This window comes from Strongylocentrotus purpuratus, unplaced genomic scaffold, assembly GCF_000002235.5.
Source record: "Strongylocentrotus purpuratus isolate Spur 01 unplaced genomic scaffold, Spur_5.0 spur5_scaffold_19, whole genome shotgun sequence".
Classification (NCBI taxonomy): domain Eukaryota; kingdom Metazoa; phylum Echinodermata; class Echinoidea; order Camarodonta; family Strongylocentrotidae; genus Strongylocentrotus; species Strongylocentrotus purpuratus.
In genome coordinates, this window is record NW_022145604.1 from 17,332,511 (window position 1) to 17,358,495 (window position 25,985).

Below are 25,985 nucleotides of genomic sequence, written 5' to 3' on the forward strand. Positions count from 1 at the left end.
AAATAAGATCCTAGCTAGTTCCGCACCTGCATTAAAATATATAGCTTTGATGTTGACTAAGTTGTCGAAATAATTCATATATATTTATGTCGTCGAGGAAAATGATCATTTGCGCATACGCAATTACAGGTGTCACACGCATATTCACCTGTTTTACACAGTTTTACATAATAGCAGTAAAGCTAGTTTTGTCGGTAATCGTTGGCCTCTCCCCCCCCCCCCCCCCCCCCCCCCCCACTGAAAAAGGTCTAGCGATGCCCCTGGGAGAAGGAGGAGGAGGGAGAAGAGGGGAAGGGGAAGGGGAATTAGAAGAAGGGGAAGGGGGTAGCCAGGGGGGGGGGGCACGTGCCCCCCTAAAATTTCCAAGATCAGTTTATTTTTTTAGACCCCTTTTTTTTTACCTCGATCGATTACATGTAAGTGCCCCCCCCCAAAAAAAAAAATAAATAAAAAAAAAAAAAAAAAAACATCGAACTCTGGCTACGCGCCTGGGAAGGGGAACTGGGAAGAGGATGAGGAAGAGGAAGAAGAAGAAGAATTTAAGAAGAAGAAGAAAAGAAAGAAAAAATTCGCATTTGGCGCACCCGGCGGATTCCGTATTTAGATGGCGATCTGGATATACCGAATTTCTGGTAGACGAAGTGTCAGAAGGATTCACTGCGAAAAAGTTCGATGTAGCAGCGAAAAATATGGAATACATTTGTTTTTATGATCAATTATTTTTAAAATGTCATTCCTATTTTTGACGAAATTATTGGTCATTGTAACTTTTATTAGGTTAATTTATTTTTTATTACATTAAATTAATGTCTTCTCAATTTAAAAGAAAAGAAAAAAAAACGAAAAAAAAAAACTTGCATCTGACTGTGTCAGTGTACTTTGCTCGCGACATCCCGACGAAAAGCAATCAAGACTGCCTTGAAAATTATCAGAAAAGATGTATTATGTACCAAGAGGAGGTAACCGAGGAGGGCAGGATCAGTTTACATGGGATAGTGTGAAGGGTGACAAGGATAGAGAATGTTATTTAGGTAAGATTAAGAGCATCATTCGATATGTTTTCAGTTGCCATATTTAATTTTTAACAAATTTCGCAGTATGTGGGACTGTATTAATATACTAGGGTGTCTGATCGCGCACCCGACGTTGTGTGCTAAAATCCTTTCCATAGAGATTGCACGCATCCCTAAGCGATCTACGTACATTGTGCGATCATGCAAAATTGGTCTATGTTTTTATTACCAAATCGAGATTCAAACCTTTATTGCTCGGGATCCTGAAGGTGATATTCAATAAATGAGGTGTCATATGAAAGAGCAGATTTATCTCCATATATCGGAAGGGGCGTCATCTTGGAATTCTAAAAATGTCTTGGTCAAAACAGCGATTTTAATGTTGTTTCCATCGTCGTAGCTCCGAGAGTAGCTCCGAACGATAAGTAGTCCCAGTAGAGTAAAGGAGCCGGTAATCGGACAGCTCCAGTTTTCGGCCGATCCATTGGATGCATGGTAAAATCCCTTTAAAATACATCGCATAATAGCATATCACATATCCCACACATACCAGTAGGGGCGCTGGTCCGAGAATAAGGATCGTCTTCATAAACGAGGATCGTCTTCTTTAACACTGACCGATGCGTCCTCAAAAATAAGGACCGTCTGCATTTTTGCAGACGTTTCATATTTTTGATCGGCGCATTGGCGATGCAAAAAACAGATTCTGCAATGATTTTCTTGATGCAATTTAGGTCTAGACTACATTGACTTTGTACAGAGACCTTCACATTATGAGCAATAAATCCTTGGGAAGACGGACAACCCATAAAAGTAGACGGACAACTAGGGTTATTTTCCCCCGGGGAATCCATTTTTGGCATCGCCAGCGGGCCGTTCTGTAACATGAAACCCCCAGAGCGCCGATGAAAAAACACGTCCTCGAAAATGCAGACGACCCTTATTTTTGAGGACACATTTTGTCATCGTTTATGAGGATATCCTTGTTTATGAGGACGATCCTCATTCTCGGACCAGCGCCCCTACTGCATACCTAGACCGAAAGCTTCAGTCTCTATAATCGTCGGTTGTTCCACTGAGACTAGGCAAATTCATGCAAAAAAATATATTCAAAAAATTGACTTGAAAACACATCAGACAATTAGTCTGAACCGAGTCAGGAGCAGATTTGAAGAAATTATATTTTTAAATGTTGTAAAACCAAAGATAGATCTATAAGAAGAAAACTGACCAAGTATCTGTACTAAAAATCGTACGTGTAAAATTGGTCGTACACATTCGACAGCTCTAAATGACGTGCACGGTTGCGTTACGTGCGTTCTCGAATCAAAAATCATACCTCACACACACACTCTCACCATACCGCGAATGGTCCGTCGTGGGGAGCTAGCCGGCTGAGAGTTTGCAGCGATACCAACGCAGCTTCGGAGCTCCGCAGCGCGCCATTTTAGCGGGACTCGGAAAGGTTCGCGGTGGGAAGGCAGCGGCCTAGCTTTTTGCCCAAACAACGCTAGATCGGCTGCTGGCAAAATGAAAATAACTACGATCGAGAACATCGTCGGTTCCTTAACTTTTTAGTGAGATAATTCTGAATTCTAATTGAGACTTTATAATAAATTAAATCGACAAAGAAACCTCGGTAGAACTCTTATAACTATACAAAAGCTTGTTTATTTCTTCATTTGACATTTTGTTTTTGACCATTTTTTCGTGCGCGAGTCAATGCAAACTATGTATTACAAAACTTTCAACACGCAAGGAACGGGGAACACTCGCGGACCTCGTATCAAATTCGTTGCAAAAAAAAAAATCAAGGGTGATTTTGAAGCAGTGAAGAATATTGGCGCTGCAATGCGCAGAAATATACTTGAAAGAAACTTAAAAAATCATACCTGAATTTTCAGAAAATCGTATTTGTATTAGTGTACCTAGATGTGAATTGTTTATAACTCAGATTTTATGAAGATTTGTCGGGAAAAAATGTCAATTTTTTCCGTTTGGTGGTCATTTCTAGGCTAATATTTTAAAAGTTACTTCAGTAATGGTCCCGATGTTTCTCTTATCATACTCGCATGTTATTCCTACATAGATTAAACATAGGATGGTTAAGGGTAAGACCGGATAACATTATAAAAAAGATATATCCTTCCAACCTCCCATATCCAAGTTTTGGGCTGATTATTGCCGACCCACCGCAGCAAGGCCATTCAGATTTTCGTACGCAACCGAAGCGCCCTCTAGTGCCCCATGAATGTGCCTACTGAGACTACGTCTGGCTCCACTAGACCTCCGGTTATAGAGACTGAACGATCGCCTATACCATCGTATGTTGAAGATATCACGGCTAGATTTTAGCCGCTAGGCCCCTCCCACAAACATGACAAACTTGCCACGGCCGTATTGTTATGCCCCCAAAATCCCCCAAAATGTCATTTTACCTCGTCCATATCCAATTTTAAATTAGGCCTAGGCTATAATACATCGGTTCCACTTACTAACTTGATTGAAATAATCCGTTTAATGGTCCCTTTTAAGGAAATTATCGGTCAAAATCGACATCCATGTTGAAAATCTTGCAAGCCGTGTTAAACTCTCGCTGCCGTCGTTGTTGTTGTTGTTTTAGTTTTAAGGGCGTGTGTCATTCAATTGTGAATATTTACACCGAATTCAAGTTTTTTAATAATTTTAAATGGAAACAAAAAAAAAAGGGAGGGAAAAAAAATCGACACTGTTCCATTTTTCGCATTTTGCGGAGATTCCAGACAGGCTGTCAACATAAAATCATTTAACCGTTTTGAGCGTATTTTCAATCTCATCCCTTCTAGTCTACGCCGAAGGCAAAATGATTATGAAGGAAAAACTGATAATGCCATTACGAACGTGTAGATGGCGCACAGTTTTTCCTTCATAATCATTTTGCCTTCGGCGTAGACTAGAAGGGATGAGATTGACGGCAGCGAGAGTTTAACACGGCTTGCAAGATTTTCAACATGGATGTCGATTTTGACCCATAATTTCCTTAAAAGGGACCATTAAACGGATTATTTCAATCAAGTTAGTAAGTGGAACCGATGTATTATAGCCTAGGCCTAATTTAAAATTGGATATGGACAAGGTAAAATGACATTTTGGGGGATTTTGGGGGCATAACAATACGGCCGTGGCAAGTTTGTCATGTTTGTGGGAGGGGCCTAGCGGCTAAAATCTAGCCGTGATATCTTCAACATACGATGGTATAGGCGATCGTTCAGTCTCTATAACCGGAGGTCTAGTGGAGCCAGACGTAGTCTCAGTGGAACAACCGACGATTATAGAGACTGAAGCTTTCGGTCTAACACATACCATACCATGCCAGAGTCACTGAAGAACCACATTTGCAATGGAAAATATATCCTAAAATATCACATTTTAGCGATGTAATCGGCGGTCCCGCTACCCAAATCTGAAAAATCGAGTTTCTTACGCGTGTATGTAAGAAATATGGGTACCATAAAATGAGCTTTATTTCAAGTATTTTTCAGATTTAGAGCCCGATTTTGTGTTGGTCGCAAGCTCAAAAGTATCTCATCGCATGTATTAAATCAATGCAGCCGGACCCCGCCACGCACACACAATATGTCTGTCTAATTCAGATTCCAACTTCCGATCACCGCTGTGCCTGTCTTCGGCCAGGCGAGCACCCGGGAGCTCCGGCGTGGGATACCTGCTCCGCCCGCTTGTGCTATACATCAGCGCGGAAACGCACGGCGCGCGCGAGCGCTTCCCATTGACTTTGTACATGCGTCCGAAAACTGGTTCGCTATGCCTATAGCCGGCTCCAAAACAGTGAAAATTGAAACGAATGTTGTCATGGCAATTCGTGATTTTTTTCTGGGATTCTTTTTTTGTTTAAATAATAATAATATTTACTTCATGATTTGAACAAGAAATGATAATAAATAGGAAGTAAAGAGTCCAAAAAATAGGATTTTGTCTTAAGTGGCCGAAAACCGGGTCCTTTACTCTAGTAAGGAATATATATCCATGCGCTTTTTTTCTCGCTAGCCCCAAGGAACACAAGCCATTAAAGTTTGAAAATACCCTTTCCCCCATTTTTCGGACCAGCCTAGTACGTAGGGAGGCGTGAGCTCTGCTTAGCCCAAACCCATGGTGACAGCTCGTAAAATCTGCACATGCATACAATCATGACAATGAATGTATGCATTCTGATCGCGTGTGTGTGTTTGTGAATTTGCGAATGGACCCGCACACAGAAGACAGTGGAGGTGGAGCTCCTTGGCTTGGCCCTGCTGCAAAAAACGGTCAGTTTTTGCAGGTTTAGGGTTATGGTTAGGGTTAAGGTTAGAGTTAGTTAGGGCAAAATAACACAAAACTGACCTTTTTTGCGGCGGGGCCGAGTTGTCCCCGGGTCCGAGTTAGCCCGGATCCGCTTGCATATCAATAAAATAACTCCACGTGTACGTCTTTTTCATCGATTGCCAAAAATTGGATGAATATGGCCTAAATCTTGGGGGGCTGTATCTTTTGATAGAAACATTGGTCAGTCTTGAAATTTGAAGTGTATTATTTTGAGTAAATGATTTTTTCAATTATCCGACCATAATGGTGAAAAGGGAAACTTGAAAACTCGTTCAGACACCCTACACCTCCTTTTGTTGAGTTGCGATGGGGAGCACTTTATTTTTAACAAGAGTTCCCCATTGCAACTTTAACAGCCCATGGTGAAGTGCAACCAACCTTCAACCTTCTCTTTCTACCTTCCTTTTAATGTTATTAACATCCTTTTATCTCTTTCTATTCAGCACAATAAAATTCATCATGAAAATATATCCACACATTTCATTATTACAGGCCATTCTCTGAAAGCCCCGGTTGGCCGATGGCAGAAAGGCAAGGACCTTCAGTGGTTTAACAAGGAACGGACAGAAGGAAGAGAATTGACTGAAGCTGAAGCAGTACGCCAAGCAGAGAAGGAGGCCCTGATGATAGCCTTGTAAGTCATGATATCACTCTTCCAAGCTATTAAAATTCTCGCTACCGCCAATATATTTTGAGAACACCAGTACAGCATGTTACGTTCAATCCCCATTTCACATGCACCCTCGGAAAGTTTGGTGGCCAAGTCGTTTACACTCTGTTTTGCGCTGCGTCATGAATTCTGGCGTTGATTGGAAGAAAATTGTGAAATCGTTTGGAATCGGAATCGGAATCATTGTGAAAATGTATGAAAATATTATTAAATACTAAAATAAGATATTTGGATGTGTGATGGGCAAGAGTAAGACATAACTAAGCATAGAAATAATAACATTAACATTCTTTTGTTGTGTTCTCACCTAAAATACTAATAGACAGGACTACAGTAAAGGGTTCGTGGGCCGTTTGAGGACAATTTTTGACGTTTTGGCGATAGCAAGAATAACCCTCATTGAGTTGAAAGCCTATCAAAGAACTCCTGGAATTTGATTTAAGTTTAAGCAGAAGAAAATTACGGCCTGGTTAATACATGAGATAATATCATCGCTCAAGAAATTCTGTGTTTATGGCCCCATGTTGCCTATTTCATTTTTTGATTGAATTCTCAGACCTTTCTCGGAAATAAAAACAAAATCTTGTACCAGAAAAGTAAGGTAAAACAAAATCAGTGACAGTGTAAGTCATACAACATGTGTTTTATGTTGTTTTTTCTGTTATATTTAAAGGGTTATCATGGAATTTGATAGCTCTCACTAGTATTAGTTCTCAACTTTCAGATACCGGTACTGCATTTTACAATAATTGGATCTTGCAATCCAAGAAAATATAAAGAAATAAATGATAACAATAATATAACATGAAAAGACTTTTTGAATATGTTACAAATACAGTCAAACCTGTCTACTGCGACCGCCCAAAGGAAACAAAAAAAATGTGCTTGTGATGGTACAGGTGGTCTTTGTAGACAGGTGCTCACTAAAGCATGTTTGACTGTAATGGGATGAAATTAAATGTGTAAGTATGTGAAGGGGGTAGAGTTAGATGTGAAGTGCAATTATAATAACAAAAATAAACCATATTTCCTTGGCACAGAGGACAGAAGCCACCAGTTAAGCGACCACCTCCAGCAGAAAGTCCAGACGAAGAAGAAAGGTACTCTTCAAGCCCAAGCCCTCCACCAAAGAAGAAAAAGAAAAAGGTAAGACTGAATTGTTTTAAAGGGGACCAAAGGCAATAAGCACTGGTACGTCACATTATCACGTCACACGAAAAGACAGTACATGTACATCACGCCAAGAATGTCTTGAATACCGGTATCAATAAAATTCAATAGGCATCAAAAGTATTCTTTCAGCATACCTACATTTATTCTATGAATTACCTATCAATTGCTTAATACAAAAGAACTGTTCAGATATAGACACACAGGCCTTAAATTTCAATATTTTTAGGGCAAGGCCACTTTTCTGTAGGGCACATTCCTATATTACAGCACAAATAGGAAGAATTGGAAAGGGCACAAAAAATCTCCAAGGCCAATGAGAGGGGCATTGAGGCCAATCAAAGGGGCATCCAAGGCCATGGCCTTGGTGGCCTTGGATTAATTTAAGCCCTGGACACAGAAGGCTGGTAGACATATTTGGGAGTCAATAAAGTAAATAAACTGATTGTAATTAGGGTCGGCAGGTTAAAAATTGCATTTTTAAATTCTTAACTTAACCCTAATAAGGCCGGGCTATTTGAGGTCTTAGTAGGGGGGGGGGGGGGGGGGGGGGGGGGGGGGGGGGGGGGGGGGGGGGGGGGGGGGGGGGGGGGGGCCATTATGGCCCCCCCCCCTTAAGATCTCGGCCGCATGTCAAGTGCATGTCAAGTGCCCGCATGTCAAGTGAAGTGTATATAATAATATGATAATTTCAATTTTTTGAAAAATTCACTCATTTGCATATTTATGGTAATTTATGCAAATAAAGTCATAAAAATCACATTTTTACCCATAAATCATATATTATTCATATTTAAGCATTCTTTTTCACTACATATATTCATTAGACCATTCTGAATAAAATATGACAAAAAAATTTGGAAGAGCCAGCTTATTTCTTATGTTATCCCTTGTTTTGATAATTTCTTATGTATTTCATTGTTTTTTTAACTTATGTATTTCATTGTTTTTGTTGTTTTATTTCATTTCTTATTACAATTCAACTATATTGACTCCAAATCAACCACCTAAACTTTAAACAAGACCCAATAACCCATGTTTGATCTGTTTTTAGGAAAAATGACTTTTCCATATGTTTTGTACACAAATCACGAAAATGAGCGATTTTCGGGCTGACATGCAATGACAAAAGGTCACGTGACCTTGTAACCATAGGTCCGATTTTCAAAAAAATTCTTTTAAAAGTTGCGCAAGACTCGAAAGAAAAAAGTCAGCGAGCGGCGGGGCGCCATCCATATGCGTTCCCGAGCAATCGGAAAAATCGTGGAGGGGGGGGCCATAATGGCCCCCCCCCCCCGGCCTTATTAGGGTTAAAAAACATGATTTTTAAAAAAAAAAGCCCCATAAAAATGTGTGTTCATGTTGTATGCAAATTATTTATCCATGTGTTATTATTTTCTTGCTTAAATTACTTGGTTTCGTATTTATTTGGGCATGTACATGATTCCACAGTTGCTTATTAATATACAAAGTTCTCTCCACCCTTTCTCTCTCCTCTTGTATCTTTTGTAAAGTTATCTGTGTGTTCTAGCGATTGACAGTAAATGACTTTCCTAGGGTTCTCACTGAACCAACATTGTCAATCTTGTTAACTATTGGTCTGCTGGGTTGTTCCTGTGTAAAAATCTTTAAATCTTCAACCTTTTAACATGAGCATTGGTGGTTGCTTTTATGATGGTGATGGTGATGATGATGACAGTATTATTATCTTCATTCGTTTGTACAGAAGAAGGCCGAACCTGGTAGTTTAGATGATCTTCTACTGCAGAAACTCAAAGGGAGTAAAGGGTTAGTATTTATTCATTGTCTTCATTTGATGTTATGTCATATGTAAGCTCTAGTTAGAAATGTTAGACTATCAGCTAGTTACAATCATCAGATAATGACATTTTAGATGTGGTCAGGACAGTAATGTATGGGACCAAAATAGCTGTAACTTGTCGTGATTTCTTCCAAACTTTAACCCTCTGCTCCTGGTTGTTGTGCTTTCCTTCAGATCAATTTGCTATGAAGATTGGATTTCCTTAACAATAACATGCATTGTGTGGCATTTTGTACTACTTGCAGTACTTTGCAAATTGTCAGACAAAGTCTCAAATGTAAGATGAAACTGTTGCTCTTGTCATCGATGAGAAGCTCATACAGTGAGCAAATGAACCTTAAAATTGTAACAGAAAAAATAATGCAAAGTAGTTTTTCTTGCAATGTAAAAATGTAAATTTACCCCATTTTCTAATTTCTTAGTAATTACCTTGAAGAGCAACATGTGTTTTTAATTTGTTAAACAAGAATAATTCGAACTTTTTACTGAAAGCTTTTGAAATCAAAGAATGTTGGCAGCTTTATCGTTGATGATGATTGATCAAGTAAACAATATTGTTTTTCTTCTTCTTCATCTTCTTTTCTCGTGTTCTTTTCTTCTTCTTCTTCTTCTTCCTCTTCTTGTTCTCCTTGTTTTCCTTCTTCTTGTTCTTGTTCTTCTCCTTCTTCTTCTCCTTCTTCTTCTCCTTCTTCTTTTTTGTCTGCTATATTTTTTCTTCTTCTTGGTATTATAGGTTAGAAAGATTGACAGATTCAAAGAAGAAAAAGAAGAAAAATAAGAAGATTGGCCGGGATACAGATCAGTTGTCAAAGAGAAACAAGAAGAGAAAAGAAAGGCATCACCATAGCGAGAGTGATTCAGATTCTTCAGAACAATCAGAGAGGTGAGTTCATGAATGCATTTTTTATAATAAATTTGCCTAATTTGTGTTAAAGCCCCTACTTATAGCTACTTGCGCCCTCTATACAGCCAACTATGCCTGAGCAGTACTTGTTGATCCCCATGATGCCCTTTTTTATGTTAATTGAGAGCTGATTCGATGAGATAACCACCTACCAGGGACCTTGCAGGGAGGTCTAATCCCCCATGCCAAACTAGTGCAGAGGGCCTTAATCAATCCTAAAAAGGGCATGTTTTGTTATGGGGGAGGGGGAGGGGGAGGGGGGGGGGGGAGGGGTGCTCATCAATAGTGACTTTAGCTCCATCCCAAGGTGCTATTTTGTTTAGGTTTTTACATTTAGCTAGCTGGCCGGTGGAAACAAATGATTCCTTTCAAGAAGGGTAGCCATGAAGATTTCTGTGATTTACTCAAATTTAATGCACAACTCATTAAGTGCCTTGTTACAAATTTTTTCATACCCGTTACAAATAATTGTATTTCAATAGTCAGAATGCTTATTTTTACACATTTGCGTGTTATTAGGTAAGACAAGTCACAGTGTTTGTCCTACCTAGCAACAATTCATGTTTGAAACTGGCATTCTGACTATTGAAATACGATTATTCATAAGAGGTGAATGAAATAATTTGTGACAGGGCACTTAACAAAGATTTATTTGTATTCAACTTAATCAAGGGTGATTTTGTGGTAAAATTTCATGCGATACACCTGTACATATATCGAGAAGTGCTGAATTAAAAACAAAAATAATATCTGTTTCTTATGGAGTATGAAACAGGTGCTTTTGTGTGGGTTGCTTGATAGGATGACACCAATGTGTGCTCTGTGTTTAATATGATGCATACAGAACCAGAAAATCTGTGTTTTTTTTTCTTTGACCGATAGTGGATCTTTTTTCTTGTTTTCAGCTCTGAAGCAGAGTCCAGTGATGATAGAAAAAAACACAGTAAGTCATCGAGAAAGGACAAGAGTAAATCATCAAGGAGAAGACGCCAGACGTCAGCTAGCGATGATGAGTGTGACTACCAAGAAAAGAAGGCGAAGAACAGTGACAGGAAGAAGAAACACAGCGGAGAAGAGAAGAGAGAAAGAAGGAAAGAAGGAAGGAGAGAGGAAAGGAGAGATTATGAATATAATAGAAAGCGCATAGTGGCCTCCTCAGACAGCGATAGTGAAAGTAGAGATGACAGTTACAGGAAAAAGAAGAAAAAGGATAGAATTACTGCTGGTCAGAAGGATAAAACACAGATGAACAGGAGAGGAAGGAGACAGAGTGGAGAGACTTCTAGCAGTGATAGTGATGACAGTTACAAAAAGAAGAAGACAATTGAAAGGAGAATTGCTGATAGACAGAAGGATAAGAAACAGGATAGAATTACTGGTGATCAAGAGGATAAAACGCAGATGAACAGGAGAAGAAGGAGACAGAGCAGAGAGACTTCTAGCAGCGATAGTGATGATGGTTACAAGAAGAAGACAACAGAAAGGAGAATTGCTGATAGACAGAAGGATAAGACGGTGCGTGATAGGAAACGGAAGAGCATGTCTGCTGAAAGCGATGATGATGAGTTACAGGGAAGGAAAGGTAATAAACCAACCCATCGAACAGATAGAGATGAAAGCAGACGAGAAAGAGATTCCGGAAAGATGGATAGAAGGACAGAAATGGAAGGGAGAATACCGAGAGATTCCGACGCACGAAATGGGAAGGATGATAGCAGATCTAAAAGGGTAGACAGTTATGAACAGAATGATAGAAGGAAAGTCAACAGTGGCCCTTCTTTTGCCGACGTGAAGCAGAAAGGCCCTTCAAGAGAAAGACATGACAGGGATGATAGAAATAGAGATAGGCAGGAGAGGGGTAGGAAAGAGAAAAGAAGCAGTGATTATGATTCAGGAAGAAGAAGATATCAATCTGCAGAGAGAAAAGATGATGTGAGAATGGAAAGGAAAGAGAGGAAAGATAGACCAGATTCAGATAGTAGAAGGGATAGAAGCAATGGAAGGGATGGACCTGGAAGGAAAGAAGATGAAAACAGAAAGAAGAGATCAGGAAGCAGAGAACGATATCGTTCTCGGGATAGTCAAACATTCGGGACGGATCTAGAAGAAAGAGGGAAGAAGATGCTAGGTGAATTTATCAAGCAGATATGATTTGTCAAACTCTGAATGTGCCTCCTTTGCCAATCGCACAGACAGCAGTTTAGGAATTTCCGTAAATTAACAAAATGTAGCGCCGTGAAAAGACATGTCCTGAACATGAAGTTTTGCGATGTTGGCAAATTAAAAGTTGTAATTTGACAAAGCTGATGGAAAGTCTAGATATTGTAAAGCCTGAAGGTAGAAGAGTATGTGTGCCAGCTTTATGTCCTAACTAAATTCTTCTAGTTCTACGGTAAGCCATAAAATCATTATTTTCAATGGTTTATGTAATTTGCATTCCAGATGTATTTGTTTGAGCCACTACATTTCACGGAGCTACCTTATTTGCACAATGTGCTGTTGAAGCTACATGTACTTAATAAGATACCGGTAATATATTTGTTACAAATGAAAATACCTAATTCTTCTGCTTCATATGGAAAACCAGTGCTCAACACCTAATCTATGTGTTGATTACTGCCTAATGATTTGATTATAAATGTGGTTTGATGATACCTAAACAAGCCTTAAACTAGATCTGTATAACAGTATAGTACCTCTTATATTTTCACAGGGCAAGCTAAATTTTCCTTTAGGCCATCATGATCTACAGTATTTCCCTGTGGTTGAACAGAAATAATTCATACACAATATTACGGGTACTGTACGTTGAATTGACTGCATCAGTAATGCCACTGTGATGTTGTGCCAGACAATTCGTCCGTTTTCTCGAAGTGACGGTATTGAGGAAAATTGTAACGCAAAGTGTATGCAATTTTCATTCACTACCATCACTTCATGAAAATAGGGACGAATTATCCCATTTGTTTCTTCACACTAAATGACTGAAATGTCAATATTCAAAATGAATGTTTCAGGAGGGTCTTTGACAAAAAAATGTTAATATAGAGAACCTATATAATGATATGCTATCCATATAGTGCCCCAAGGGAGAAGGTACTTAAAAGAAAAACAGAAATCAATCATATTTTTGTATATGTATGACAAACGGGAGAGTGTCGAGACTACATCACAATCCGTTGAGCAAACTGCCAATTTAAGATTCATATACATTACATGTACCGGTACACTTAGTGATTTCATATTTCAAACATTCCTGACTCTCTTATGATTGGTCTGAGAGAGGTAAAATCAACAAGAGGATGTGGAGTCTTTTCATTGACATAACAGGAACATTGTATGACTTGTAATTGGCCTCAGCATATTAAAGAATGGACAAAGAAAGATATATATGTATTGAAGTATAATGATCAGAGTTTTTTGATAAGTAGAAATATAGCTTGATCCACTGTGTTTTGATCCTTTCCTCTATCGTACTTAATATTAGAAGAAATTTTGTAATTAAATCCTGTTTACCTATTGATGAATCAATTCCGCCTGTTTCTTGTCCTTGTATTGTCCTTGTTTTCAGATCACATTATGTGTATCCTGGATCCCTTTTTTTAAATGCATCATTCTGTGATTTCTTTAAAAACGAATCTTTTTAAATCGCATAGAATACATGTACATCTATAGGCATATTCACTAATACTTGACTATTACATGTACATGTAATATACCAATGCCTAAATATAACTAAATTTCCCCGTGGAAAAACGTACCTGTGAATTTATAAGCAGCACTCATCATTCCAACTGAGTGAATTGTCAAATATTAAATTGTATTTTTATGAGTTTCACTGCTGTAAATAAATCATTTTGAAGTTCTAAAGGATAATGGCTCAGCTTGGATACTTTTGAGTCATTTATTGGTTTAGATATGAATGATGATGACCTCATACTCATTTACTCTGTATTACATGTATATTGAACTAAATCGGAAATCAGGCCCTACATGCTTAAGCCATTGAAGAAAAAAAAGAAGATGTTTAGCGTCCTGCCTTTTTGAAAAATAGGAAGGAGGAGGCCCTTTTTCCAAATGGCCGCTCGGTACTTTTCGATGACCTCCAGGCAGTTGGGCTATTTTCAAGACGAAACACGGGCCGGCTGGTAGTGCGTATTACAACCAACACGAAAAAGCCAACATCAGCATGGGCTGAAATAAAACGTATTAAGGCGCTATTTCTTTTTTTGCAATGGCTGGTTCAAATTGTGGAATATTTGTGGGGCACCACAAAGATTAGAAATCTGTTATATTTATGGATATTTCAACCGTCTCTGATTTGATTTTGATCAAACAGATGATTTTGTCTTTTAAATTGTATGGTCTTTTAAATTGTACAGTATGTTCTTTCAAATTTGACACTCTGGTTTTTCATTATCTCACAAAAAATTATTTTGTGTAGCGCCCTCTGCAACAAAACTCAACTACCCCTTTAACATCACTCACTTAAAGTGACTTGGTAACATTGTTGAAGGTTGATGAAAAAAATTGCTTAATTTTTGTATAAATGTTACTTACTATATCCCTTCTACTGTACTAACCCTCTGACATGCAAAAAATCCTGAAAAAATACTCAAACCACAAAGATATCTTTGGTTTTCTTTGAAGGCGTCGATGTACGACACCCTCTAACAGTGATTAACCGTAAATTCTCCCAACCATTTTTTGAATTTTCCGAACCGTTTTCCATGAAAAAAAAGATATAAAACAGGCTATAAAAAAATCTGTCAACACTTAAATGTCTGGAATGGAATTCACCTATAATATAGTTGGGAGAATTAAGGAATCGATGAGATCAGTTTTTCCCAATTTGTACCATGAATAATGGTCCGTTTTCACTCAAATTTTCATATTATCTTTAATTGTACATCTAGCATTGAAGTCACTACCTTAGCACTACTATCCCTCATCTGAACAATGTTACCAAGTCCCTTTAAAACCTTTCAAATTCATTCAAACATGACAATATACATACCGGTATTTGAGAATTGAACTTTGGCATGAGCAAGAGAAGTGATCAGGATATTATCATTTTCTGGTAATTGGTGGACAAATTTTGTTTTCCTTTTCAAAGAATCTCTATTGAACAACTGAACATGTACAAGATGTACTGTATGCTGTAATAAAATAATAAAAAACAACAACAAAGAATGGCATAGCAAAGATATTACATGAAATCTGAACATGACTTTAATCATAATTCTTTTGTATTGGAACAGATCTTGCAAGACATCTACAATATGAACCATAATATATTTATCTTGGAATTATATAGCTTACTCATTAGTCATGGATGAAATCTACTCTGAAAGTAAAGTACATATGATCTACCGAGAGAATGACGAAATTGCTGGCTCTGGTGTAGGTAGAAACAACAAAATTGTGAGAGAGAAAGAAAAAAAAATCCCAAATAACATGAATCAAGTCTATACATGTACGATTAAATTTAGTTCACATTGATATACCTCAGCTGTCAAAAAGTGGACATGGTTTAGGCCAAGCTCTTGCTACTTCTTTACCCCCATAGATAAACAATCTGCTCGCAACCAAGGACGTCTTTATTAAATTTAGTTCACATTGATATAACGGTACCTCAGCTGTCAAAAAGTGGACGTGGACATGGTTTAGGCCAAGGTCTTACTACTTCTTTACCCCACAGATAAACAATCTGCTCACAACCAAGGACGTCTTTATTAAATTTAGTTCACATTGATATACCTCAGCTGTCAAAAAGTGGCATGGTTTAGGCCAAGCTCTTACTACTTCTTTACCCCCACAGATGAACAATCTGCTCGCAACCAAGGACGTCTTTATTAAATTTAGTTCACATTGATATACCTCAGCTGTCAAAAAGTGGACAAGGTTTAGGCCAAGCTCTTACTACTTCTTTACCCCCACAGAACAACAATCTGCTCGCAACCAAGGACGTCTTTATTAAATTTAGTTCACATTGATATACCTCAGCTGTCAAAAAGTGGACAAGGTTTAGGCCGAGCTCTTACTACTTCTTTACCCCCACAGATGAACAATCTGCTCGCAACCAAGGACGTCTTTATTAAATTTAGTTCACATTGATATACCTCAGCTGTCAAAAAGTGGACATGGTTTAGGCCAAGGTCTTACTACTTCTTTACCCCCACAGATAAACAATCTGCTCGCAACCAAGGACGTCTTTATCATTTTCATGTTTTAGGTAACTGTAATACATGTATGTCGTTTGATCAATTGCATCAGGTACTTACAGTCACATGTATAACTTTCACATTTTATTTTCTTCTGATCAGATTCCCTCCTATGTTATTTTTGCTTTTATGAAGACCAACTTCATATATGAGGTTGGGGTTCCCCTTTAAGCATCAAGATTACACAACCTATGTGGAATGCAGGGATCCCAGTAAGAATTGATCAGAGGGCCTGAAAATCACCTAGAATTAGCTATTTTGTACACAAAAAAAGCCTTAACTGTGGTCTGAAAATAACTTGTCAGGGCCTGAATTCAGGCAAAGAGAAAATAATGATTTAAAAAAAATGAACAAACATGATAATATCCCTCCTTTCCTTGTGTTTCTATATTTAAAGGGCAATTCATAATATCTGATTGTATTCAAACTCTCACCTTGCTACTTGTCTGATTTTTCTGCTTTCCTCTACAGTGGTTTGCTATCGAGATTGGATTTCCCTTGTACTACTCGTAATCAACGTTTTTCCCTTTTTTATCCTCTCTCTCTTTCTTTTCCCTTTAACATCATAGCACAGATGCATAGTATACACAACACCTGCATGTCATATATTTACAACTTAACCACAAAAACTGATGGATTAATATCTTAGGTCATACAGATGGAATACAAAAAACACTACGGTACTCAAAATCTTTACATAACATCTATAAGTCATCTAATGAAGGGAGAGAACTCTTCATGAATATTCATGAATATTCAAATTGTATGAATGATGATAAATATTCTATTTCTTAACCAATCTCTCCACTGATTAAAAAGAAAACAAAATTATAGACAAAATCTAATAACATAATAGAGTGTAAATATCATTTAATTAATCACCAAAATAAATTTGTTTATTAAAACTTTGGCATGGCAATTCATTGTCTAGCATTACCCACCCCGAAAAGAAAGAAAATTACAGACAAAATATCTAAAATGCCCACTACTAGTGAAATGTGTGTAGTGTAGAGTAATGCAAATTCTCCTTTCTAGTCTACTTCTTCTAAACGTTCTTCTTTTAAATATGACATGCTTGTCTGTGCAGCGGTTATTAAGGCAGCTACTGAACGGATTTAGTAATCAAGACTGAAAGAATACATGTACAATAAATCCTCTTTCCATAATTATAACAATATGGCGGATTCACAAAACCACCTTGCGAACCCAGCGTTAAGTCAATTTCATGTGATGCATCATGGGAAGAAAGTCAACAAAATATCAGCTATGGCATTGTTATATACCCTAGGAGATGGGGGATTTAATCAGTTTTTGGTGGGGCTTGAATAGCTTATCCAGGGTAAAATTTTGCACCGATTGATAAAATATCAAGTCGTCCTGACCCTTCTCGCACCGTTTCAGGCATTTAGGCCAATTTTTGGCCATTTATGGTCACTTTTGGTGAATTTAGGGGTAAATTTCCCAATTTTTATTATCAGCAAAGGAGATTTGATGTGCTTGTGCTAACATGTACAAATATGCCCTGATGCTAGAAAAGGTGGTCAAATTGACCCACATCAACAACAATATTATGGTCATTTTAGTCACCTTTGGGGCACAAAATTACCATTTACATTGATTGTTGTCCAAAATCAGGCAATATTTTCAGTCAGAATATATTGATGGGTGGGTTTTGACATCCAAATTCAATATACAAATGTGCACTGATATCGGGATAATCGGTCACATTGAAATTATTACACGGTTCAAACCTCTTTGGTCGTTATAATCGGTGGCTAGCGTTTTGCTGTGCTGCACTGATTGAAAGATGTCAACTGGCAAACTAAAAAAGTTTGCCGTGGGGGCGCTGTTTATTGTGAATCCACCCTACCATTGAATATTTAAGTCTTCCAAAAAAAAACAACAACATATTATAGCAATCTACCTAGCAATGTGTAAATACCATCAATAGAAAAAAAGGTCCACAGGTACCTCACACTTAATATGAACATCATCATTATAATTCTCTGCTAGTCAACATAATTTATATAGCCTAACATTTTTCAAATATAAAGTCTCAAGACACTAATTAATTTGCAGATCATACAATTGATCTTAATATTGGGATGTAATGCAAAGTTTTGCCATAAAAAATCTCTGACTTACAGCTGTTGATATTATTATATCCAACATGACACACACCCAATACATGTACATGTAGATACAGTGGTAAAATGTATACATGTAGATGTAGATACCATGGTAAAATGTATACATGTACATGTAGATACACATGTATCATGGTAAAATGTATACATGTACATGTAGATACCATGGTAAAATGTATACATGTACATGTAGATACACATGTATCATGGTAAAATGTATACATGTACATGTAGATACCATGGTAAAATGTATACATGTACATGTAGATACCATGGTAAAATGTATACATGTACATGTAGATACCATGGTAAAATGTATACATGTACATGTAGATACCATGGTAAAATGTATACATGTACATGTAGATACCATGGTAAAATTTATGTACATGTACATGTAGATATCATGGTAAAATGTATACATGTACATGTAGATGGGCCTGCGCATGTACTTCCAAAGCTGTTTCAGATTATACAGAAAAAATAACTTCAGTAGTGAGAGACACATGTTACTGTTCCAAATTATTACTCTTTAAAAGGTTCTACAGGGTGGCCAAAAAAAGGAACGTAACAACAGAGATCTGCAATCGCACCATGAGACCATTGACACAATGTCTTTAGTTTTGTTTTATTGGGTAGAATTTGCTACTTTTGCAACCTAACTATCACCTGTGTTGATGAGAGCAATCATGTGTTTGTCAACACAGCTGATTGTATGGGAAGCCAGTGTGCGCAACCCCCTCGTTGCTTAAAGCATGACCGTTACATTTGCAAAAGTAGTGAATTTTGACAATGCCATTCATTGCCTCACAAAAAAGCTCTATAGTGAAAATACCTTATGAATCCAAAATTGATCTTGGTGTCATTTTACTCAAAAATAATTTCTACCCTATAGAATAAAAGGCAATGACACAAGTCTCCTGATCCAGATTTAAACAATGTACTGTGCATGTGACACATGACAGGATGCTAGAGTTATTTAATTAAACAGTCCCTCGTATCCAAAACCATTTAAACATGTTTTGCATGAATGGTCCTGTTAAGCATGTATATTGATTGTCTTATATGACCACAGGCTTTCAAGTTTTTACGTTGAGGCATCCTTCTGCTTTTATCTAAGAACAGACTGGAAATTCTGTTTCAGGAGGGGAGGGACTAGGGGCTGAAAGAACACACACACTTGCTGATACATTTCACAAGCTCTAGAGATCATTACAAAGAATTACAAAAACAGGGACATATTAAGGTAAAGATTAGAATGGGAGGTACAGGGAAGTAAAGAGGAAAATATCTTTTTCTTGGTGTGATTGCCGACTTCGTATAAAAAGTGGCATCATTTTTTCTTTGACAGTTGGTTGGAGAGCCAGTCTAATCCTTCGTAGAGTCCATCTCCAGAAGTGGCACAGGTTGCCTGGGTATAATATTGGCGGTTACGAAGATGGTGAATATTAAGCTTATCTTGGATCTCTTGTGAAGACATAGCATTGGGCAGATCCTAGCACAGGCAAAGAAAGTTAGGAACAGAAAAGAAACAAATTAAAAAAAGGAAAGAATACAAGGCATTTACGCTTATTGATATAGGTGCGCAAACAAGCACAACCGTGAACTCGCATGTAAAGAGTACCATTGCAAATCCTTTGCCTTAACCTCTCCCCCTCCCCCCCCCCCCCCCAAAAAAAAAAGATGAATAAATTTATTGCAAATTATTCAAATCAGATACCAATTTTTGCATGAAGTCAATCTCGAAAAAGTCGACGTCGCATATAAACCTCTGAAGTCAATGGTAATAAAAGGTCCCCATTTTCTTTATGAACTTTAATACGTACCGGGTATGTTTAATAATTCTCTGTATAAGTCAAATAATTGCCCAAGTTGATCAAATTCCTGAAACAATTATGTAAAAAAACACAATAAAATTCACATCGCGAAAATCAAACGGGACTGCAATGTATAATCAATCATTGTCAAAGCAAACCCATTTTGTTTACACAATACATGTCTGTAGTCCAGATTTGCTGGCACCACATAATTTTGTGGTAGCATGTAACATGGGACTGGCCAAAATTTTGATGTGTTGAGCAAAAATCAAAATATCTATTTTGCAATTCAGGTATAATGAAATTTGAGGATTATCATCATGACAAACATTTGCTCTTGTCTGAATCTAGAATAAACAAAAGATTTTTCTTTCACAGAGGTTATATCCATAAGTTGAAAAGAGGCCCGACTTCATCAGCTCGAGTTTGCCAAATAACCCGCTATTTTCAGACTCCGAATATTATTCTGAAGCTCGAAATTGCGTCTTCACCAGACTGATACGCTCATCACAAATTAGCTTTTAAAAACGAGCGCAAATTAGCCCAATATTTTCAAAACAAGACCAAGATTTCTCAGGATATTTTCTTGACCAAATATCCCGCTAATTGCAACTGTGGGCTGATGAAAACGCAAATTAACTGGCTAATTTTCGATCGGGATAATTAAAATATCTGGTTATTTGGCAAACTCGAGCTGACGAAGACAGGCCTATTGTGTATGAATACCTGACTGGTTACACATATCTCACCTGTTTGTTTGCAAAGATAAGCAGTACCGCATCCTTTAAATCATCCTCATTCAACATTCTACTGAGCTCATCATGTGCTTCACCTATTCTTTCTCTGTCGTTGCTATCTACAACAAATATCAGACCTGCGAGGGGGACAAGTTGGGGGAGAATTTTTTTAAGAGATTAGAAAAAAGTTCAGAAGTACTGTACTACCGGTATGTTCAATATTATTTTTCATAAAATATGTGATTAATCAATCTTTTTTTAAATTTGTGTGCAATCCTACATAGTTTCTGTTGAGAGCCAGTAGCCCAGAGAAGGGTATTAACTAAAGTTAAAACCCTTCTCGCCCCAAGAGACAATAATAGGGAGTACATTGTAGATGAGCTACAAGTATGTGCACATGTACATGTACACTGTAAGACCACAACACAATTATTTTTTTTCTCTCTGAAATGCAGTCTCCATAATAAAGGCCTGAATGTTTATAGCGATTTAGCTGCCCATCCACACAAGTGAGTGTTTTCGTTTACCTGGTAATACAATTTTCTCCTCTGGTAGTTCTAAATACATGCAGTTCTATAATATGATGACTTGTATTATCATATAAAAAGCCTACATGTATACATACACTGTACATTGTACATATAAATCTGAAACATTTTCAATCACGATCTAGCCATTATTTTAGACAAACTATTATATTAATTAGCTATGGCAGAAGTGCAATGCCAAGCTAGTGGACAGAATCCCAAGACTAATCAATAAGACATCATTATTTGTCCAAAATGGAAGATTTTTTGGGTGAAATTTGTATAGTTTTATTCAAAGCTTTAAGAATGGCAAGTTTCACAGGCTAAAAAAGCCCTTTAAAAGGAAAATGTCACAATTCATGCTTAACACAGTACTTCCTAAATTTATACTTAGTGATCTGACACATGCTCTGGGTTTATTTTGTCAAATATAGAAATGGGGTTAGGGTTGCGATTGGGGTTTGGATTAGGTTTAGGGTTAGTGTTGTAATTGGGTTTTAGATTAGGTTTAGGGTTAGCATTGTAATTGGGTTTAGATTAGGTTTAGAGTTAGTGGTATGCATAATGTTGGGTCTACGGTAGAAGCTGATCATCACTATGAAACAATTGTAGCCAGGACATGTGAGCAACATGTCATTATAAAAGTACATTCATACCTTGTGTGTTCTGGAAGTAATGCCTCCACAGTGGCCTGATTTTGTCTTGACCACCTACATCCCACACTGTGAAGCTTATGTTCTTGTATTCCACTGTCTCTACGTTGAAACCTGCAAAATATTAAAGAATTTAAATAACATCAAAATGTGTCTGGCAATATTATTATAATGTCTTATTATTAAGTCTTATATTGAGTTGAGATAATGAATATACTCTTCACGAGATACTGGTAACTTACATGTACAAAGCTACTTCTGGATTGCTTTAATATCATGCAATAGATGGGTTGTTCAGAACAGAAGGCTTTAAGAAGAGCACAACATAGTCCCTGAATCTCTGTCCACAAATTTATTTCTATTCAATTAAATGTACGTACAGTACATGTACATGTATACTCGCGTCTTAAAGAAATTTGAAATATTCTATTTCTTTCCAGATTCATCAACATGAAACGCCCCCCAGCTCTCAACTCTAGATAACCATAGAAACTCTATCACACAACTAATCCTTGTATTCATACATACCTATTGTTGGGATGGTTGTGACAATTTCACCAAGCTTGAGTTTGTAGAGGATAGTCGTCTTTCCAGCAGCATCCAATCCAACCATCAATATTCTCATCTCTTTCTTGCCAAATAAACTGGAAAGTAGTTTGGTGAAAGCCCCACCCATGGTGAAGCTTAGTCCTTAGGCTTCAAATAGATCAAGATTACCAAAGTGGGCGTTTCTCAGAAGTTCTCAGTTGCCAGTTGTGAGTGCAGTGCCAACAGATTTACGTTGGTTTTCCACTTTAATTTACCTGTGAGAGTGAGATATATAATTTAATAGAGAGTTAATTAGCACGGGATAGTGTGTTTGTGAGGTACGATTTCGGTTTCGTAGCCATAGGTACACACATAAAATAGAAATATCAACAAATATTTCATTATCAGAATGGTGGTGTGACCAAAGTTTGCGCGTGACCGAAGTTCGCTATCTCAAAATATCAGTAAGATTTCGAAAATCTGATATCGCCAATGGAAAGAGGAACATAAAATGACCCAGAGATAAAAGTTTATTTGGAATTGGGTACGAAATTGTGAAAATATTGACAAAAGATCGGCAAATTTTGCAATCTTTTGCCAAGGATTTGTTTTTAATCGATATATTGCAGGCTCTATACCTTAACTCCCCTGTTAAGGAACTGTAAAAATCCAGGTAACCTGAAATCTGTCTCTGAATTCAATGTTTTTTGTGAGTTTTGCAGACGGCAACCTGCCCTAACTTTCTGTACTAACGATGTAGGTTAGTAGTAGTATCAAATGCATCCAAGTTACCTGCCTGAGCTAGGCTCATATTTTGCGTTCGAGCCGTTGAAGTAATTTTTGTCTGAAGTTTGGCAATGTCCGAAGTTTGGCGGTTTTACTCTACTCTAGATCTAAGTCAAAATTGTTATTACTACTTCTTTACATTTCGAAAAAATACGACCCAACCCGCTGTTTGAATCGTTTTCCTGTGCAGGCTCTGGAGCTCGGACGCCTTCGGTGGCGGAGATCAGTGGAGTTAATGCATGCATATTGCCATTGCATTGATTGATGCATTAATTAGTAGGAGTTGTTCTACTCGTTGCGTTGACACGCAAGTCTTGGCAAGTGTGGGTACACACCCAAATGAAATGGCCACTTGGCCAGAGGTTTATTTCAAGAGAAGGCCAAATAATAAAGCAAAGATACAAATGAAATGGTGAACTGTATAACTAGTTACCTCCTTTTAGGGATATCTATGATATGTTCCCACTTTCTGCCGATCCAGTGTTAGAGTTTGATATAGAGTGCGTAAACACGTATGCAATCAACGTACGTCGGCCTAACTACTTCCACGTAACTTTAACGATGAAAAGAATCGCCTTGGAGGAAACTCGTCTCGCACAACACTCGGCTCATTTCTAATTCGGTTTTGCAGGAGAAATAACCCCAAGCAAAAATATAGGGTGCATTTATGATTTTAATTATTGAGGGGAGACAACATTTGATTTTTTTTTAAATGTACAGAGTAGGGTCTACATGGTAAATGGGAGGAGAACTAACATGATACGCCACAGAGTTGCCTACAGTGCGCTATAACGGTCTTAATTAGCCTCTAAAACACAATATTACGTAATGCAATTGCCCTACATAAGGATTGCCAGTATAGCGCAGTGGCGGATTCAGAGGTGGGGGGGGGGGGGGGGAGGAGGGCCGGTGGCCCGGCCCCTCCCCCTTGAGAGAAAATTATGTAAAAACACGTGATTTTTACATTTTTGGTTTTTTTTTTTTCTGAGCGAATTTTCGGCCGGTGTGACCGCGTAGAATGTAACCCGCACCGATCGTCCGACTATTAGAGATCGATCGAGAGCGGACGATCGGTGCGGATTTTATCCGCGCAGAATGTCCGTGTCGGACATTCCGTGCGCGCCTCAAATGTCTGACGGACAATCCGTGCAAAAGAGGTCTCGCACCAATAGTCCGCCTGCCGCACCGAATGTCCGTACTCTAGTCCACGCGTATACATAGTCATAGTGGGGGCTGTTAGGGCTAAATAGGTGTTGTTTGGTGCAGATTCTTCTAAAAGCACCAAATTTGGCCCAGAGGTAGATTATACCATACTTTTACGATTTCTGCCGGACGCCAAGAAGGGCACCCTCTGGGTATGCCATATTGGGCAAATCCAAAATGGCCGCCATCTGAGTTAAAGGTCAAGCGTAGTTCCAAAAGGAAAAGCTTGTATGATAATAGTTTATATATTTATGGGGTTTTGGGGGTCAGAGAATCTGATTTTGATGTTCTTTCATCGATTTGAGGTCTCCTATAGGGGGTGGCTACCATTCTGGTCATATATTGGTCAAATCCAAAATGGCCGCCATCTGATATTTACAGATCAAGTGTAGTTACGAAAGAAAATGGGCTAGTATGATAAAAGTTTATATATTTATGGGGTTATCGGGGTCAGAGAATCTGATTATGATATTCTTTAATCGATTTGAGATCTCCTCGGGTCTTACTGGAAATATTGGTCAAATCCAAAATGGCCGCCATCTGATAGTTACAGGTCAATAGTAGTTCCAAAAGGAAAAGAGCTAAAATGTTTTAAAAAATTATATAGTAAGGGGGTTTTCTGGGTCAGAGAATCTGATTATGATGTTGCTTGTATCAATTAGTACAGGTCTCCTTGGGGCTGTCATGCTGGCCATGCTGGCCAAATAAAAAATGGCCGCCATCCGAGTTAAAGGTCAAGCGTAGTTTCAAAAGGAAAAGGACCAGTATGATAAAAGTTGATGAATTCATGGGGTTTCCGGGGTCGGATAATCTGATTATGATGTTCCTTTATCCATTTTATTTCACCATCCTGTCCTAAGGCTACAATGAAGTCCATTTCCTGGTTGAAGAAGATGAGGGAAGATGCGCCAAATTCACACTTTCATGGGTTTAAATCTTGGCATATCCGCCCATATGTTTCATCAATATGCAAACTTTCCTCTGTGAAATGCATAATAAATTCGTTTTCGAGGATTGGCAAGGAAAATAGATAAACAGTAGAAACAGACCATGAATAAAGAAATAAACAGCTTGTTCGATTTGTTTTTGAAGCATTATATTCAAAGACCCGGACAGCTCTATCTTTATTATCCATATAAATAACGTCAGTAATCACTCTCAGACGGGAGATTATACCAATACGAAATGCATTAAGCAACGTCTAGACATAAAGGTCGAATCTCAACTTTATTTTTCTCATTCTTCTTTACATTTCGAAGCGTTGCATGGGATCTTAATCCCTTTTTTCTACATACATCAATGCCCCCATTTAAGCATACTTTGAATCTGGTCACGCTTCGAAAAGTTCGTGGCCTAGCATTTTGCTTCTGTTGATGATCAAAATAGAAAAAGCACTCTTTATAGATCAGGGAGAGTGTGAACAAA

The 25,985-nt window shown here is 37.9% G+C and overlaps 2 protein-coding genes and 1 long non-coding RNA gene across 3 annotated transcripts; 2 read left to right on the forward strand and 1 right to left on the reverse strand.

Moving 5' to 3' along the window:
* Positions 1 to 874: 874 nt before the first annotated feature.
* On the forward strand, positions 875 to 13,469 carry LOC115926077 (pre-mRNA-splicing factor CWC22 homolog). The gene is made up of 6 exons (XM_030990448.1): positions 875 to 1,031; positions 5,865 to 6,006; positions 7,083 to 7,188; positions 8,939 to 9,000; positions 9,768 to 9,917; positions 10,844 to 13,469. Exons 1-6 carry the CDS (start codon positions 938 to 940, stop codon positions 12,087 to 12,089), a joined length of 1,800 nt encoding a protein of 599 aa, XP_030846308.1. The 5' UTR covers positions 875 to 937; the 3' UTR covers positions 12,090 to 13,469.
* Positions 13,470 to 15,120: 1,651 nt separating this feature from the next.
* Positions 15,121 to 18,065, forward strand: LOC105438514. The gene is made up of 2 exons (XR_004064955.1): positions 15,121 to 15,614; positions 15,734 to 18,065. It is a non-coding gene; the product is annotated as an uncharacterized LOC105438514 (long non-coding RNA).
* A 1,180-nt stretch (positions 18,066 to 19,245) lies between these two features.
* Positions 19,246 to 23,883, reverse strand: LOC586151 (ADP-ribosylation factor 1). Its single transcript, XM_785944.5, has 5 exons — positions 23,791 to 23,883; positions 22,572 to 22,846; positions 22,047 to 22,157; positions 20,876 to 21,000; positions 19,246 to 19,804 (listed from the first exon to the last, which is right to left on the reverse strand). The coding sequence occupies exons 2-5, from the start codon at positions 22,717 to 22,719 to the stop codon at positions 19,643 to 19,645; spliced, it is 546 nt and encodes a 181-aa protein (XP_791037.1). The 5' UTR covers positions 22,720 to 22,846; positions 23,791 to 23,883; the 3' UTR covers positions 19,246 to 19,642.
* Positions 23,884 to 25,985: the final 2,102 nt, after the last annotated feature.